General features: G+C 37.8%; 1 protein-coding gene across 1 annotated transcript in view; it reads right to left on the bottom strand.

Moving 5' to 3' along the window:
• LOC106875180 (atrial natriuretic peptide-converting enzyme) overlaps positions 1-2,813 on the bottom strand; it is a 46,746-nt gene that overhangs the window by 9,340 nt on the left and 34,593 nt on the right. Inside the window, exons 28-30 of the mRNA XM_052975958.1 lie at positions 2,372-2,552; positions 1,757-2,046; positions 1,056-1,201 (exon numbers count right to left, since the gene is read on the bottom strand). Of these exons, the coding sequence (XP_052831918.1) occupies positions 1,056-1,201; positions 1,757-2,046; positions 2,372-2,552 (617 nt within the window). The remainder of the gene's footprint in view (positions 1-1,055; positions 1,202-1,756; positions 2,047-2,371; positions 2,553-2,813) is intronic.

Below are 2,813 nucleotides of genomic sequence, written 5' to 3'. Positions count from 1 at the left end.
ATATATATATATATATATATACATAAATAAATATATATATATATATATATACATAAATAAATATATATATATATATATATATATATACACATAAATAAATACATTCATATATAAATAAATATATATATAAATAAATATATACATATATAAATAAATATAAATATATATATAATTAAATATATATATAGATAAATAAATATATATATAAATAAATATATATATATAGATAAATAAATATATATATAGATAAATAAATACATATATAAATAAATATATAATAATAATAATAATAATAATAATAATAATAATAATGAAATTGACCTATGAACATTTCGATGGAACATCCATATACTAAATATTTTATATATAAAAACAAACATCACCAAGATACAGGACCAGATACTGCAACAGCTTGGGTTTCAAGGGCCCATAGCTCTTCCTGTCAAGAGTTTCAGATGGGCCCACCTCATGGCAGGCAGTGCAGATGAGAGCAGTAGCATCAAACACCTTCATTCACCAAATGCCACATATCAGACAAGGTTTCTAGGAGTGCAAGTGTAGCAAAGCTAATGGTGATGCCCCAGCATGACCATAGCTCCCAAGCTGAAACTAGTTCAAGAGTACAACAGACTGAAACTGAATGAAGTACATCAAATGTGTTTTTGTTCCTCTTTACCTTGACATTGTATTAGAGTTGTAAATGAGTGTCACTGTCGTACAAGCAGTGTCGTTTCCAATATTCTGCAAGAACATGCCTGGCCACAGATAAATATTGCCTTGGAAACCCAGCAATAAAAGTGGCTGTTAGATGATGATCATATCAGGCGCAGGAGTGGCTGTGTGGTAAGTAGCTTGCTTACTGACCACATGGTTCTGGGTTCAGTCCCACTGCGTGGCACCTTGGGCAAGTGTCTTCTACTATAGCCTCGGGCCGACCAAAGCCTTGTGAGTGGATTTGGTAGACGGAAACTGAAACGAAGATACTCCAACGAAGATATTGTAGTTTGTCAGTTGTGATGTAAAATAACTAATAAAATTATATTGTATCTACTCACGTAACATCCAGTGATGGAACTTTCCATGTATCCAGCACACAAGTTGTGCTCCCAGTCTGGCTGTGGTCGGAACCCGGCACAGTTGGCATTGTCTCGAATAATCATACGTACTTCATGTAAATAGTTGCTGTATCTGCGTTTGCTGTCTGGAGGTGGAGACATAAGGGGTGGGTAGCAGTAGAGAGAGAGAGAGAGAGAGGGAGAGAGAGAGAGAGAGAGAGAGAGAGAGAGAGAGAGAGAGAGAGAGAGAGAGAGAGAGAGAGAGAAAGAAAAAAATAAAGCATTTTAGAATAATTAAAATGGGAAGAGATGAACAATAACAGAAATTCAATCTTAAACACACACAAAGACACTTATCCAATTAAAATTCAGACCCTTGCGTATACATACATCTGACATACATAACATTGATTTAACAAGAGAGGCTTGACTTGCTAGAAACAGTAGTCAAAGATCTCTCAAAACAAATCCTATCATCTTGAAAAAGAAATCATACACATTAGATAATGTTTCCTTAGATTTACAAAAATTTCTGATTTGATCTGAACTACAACATATATAACATTCATTTGTTCATTTCACATCCACTTTTTCCATGCTAGCATGGGTTTGAGGAGTATAATCTTGAAGCAGTCTTTTCTACCTCTTTTGCATTCTTTCAACCCACCTCTTCCTCCTCCTCCTCCTCTCTCACTACTTACTCTCCAGCCTATGGGAGCTTCCCCATCCGGTCAGGTAGCAGGCTGACCTCTCGTCGTGTCTTGGTATCTCTGGCATGCAGATCGGCTTGATGCGGAAGCTGGGTGTCACAGGGTACCTGAGGTGCAACAGAGCAATGTCTGGATGAGGGTGAAACGCAACCAGCTTCATCTGGTCTGGCATGACAATCCGGTCAACTGGGATCCGTGTTCCGTTCATCAGCCCCTCGTACAGGTCAATCTCACCGAGGACAATGGAGAAATAGTAAGGTACCATGGTCCGGTTCCACATGCTGTAGGTTCAAATAGAGAAAGAAGAACACATATGTATAGTGTACTGTTCCATGATGGTAAGATCAACAACAAAAGTACAGCATCTGGTGAGAGATAAATAGTATTTAATAAACACAATATATGTTTTTATGAGCCACAGTTAGTTTTATGTGCTGAAAACATGCCAGACTGTTTTATAACATGTCTGGTGTCTTTGCACAATCATCAGACATTAAAGAACACTGTTCTTAGCATGTGAAACTTCGCTAAGGTGGGGCTAATAATAATAATAATACTTCTGATGATGATAAAGATGTATATATAAATATATATAAATATACAGACCCTGTCACGACACAATGTGCTGCTGTTACAAGCCATTGGTCAGAAATGAGTGTAGCACCACATATTGGTTCTCCCAAGTAGAGCACAGAGGCTACCCAGGGCCAGGTGTAGCGGTGAGCCAAGTCTCCTCCGATGATAAACTTCTGATACTGGATTGAATGATGCTTGTTGGTGCCACAAACTGAAAACAGAGAGAGAAGGACACAAGAAATTAGAGAGGAGTGGAGGTCACTGATGGAGATGGTGGGGGGAGTTGGAGGGGTTTGGTCAAAGAAATCTGGTTAAGTCTTGGAGTTTGAAATTTCATAGATGACAGTTTAATGGTGTTTGTAAGATTGTGGGTGGGAGAGGGGTGGTGGATGGGATGTGTTTGAGGAGGTGTGGGGGCAGACTTGTTGTAGGTGATGATTTAAGGGTGTGTAAGATGTTTTTAGGTTTGTGA

The sequence above is a fragment of the Octopus bimaculoides genome, chromosome 23 (assembly GCF_001194135.2).
Source record: "Octopus bimaculoides isolate UCB-OBI-ISO-001 chromosome 23, ASM119413v2, whole genome shotgun sequence".
Lineage (NCBI taxonomy): Eukaryota > Metazoa > Mollusca > Cephalopoda > Octopoda > Octopodidae > Octopus > Octopus bimaculoides.
This window is presented reverse-complemented; position numbering and strand designations above follow the sequence as displayed.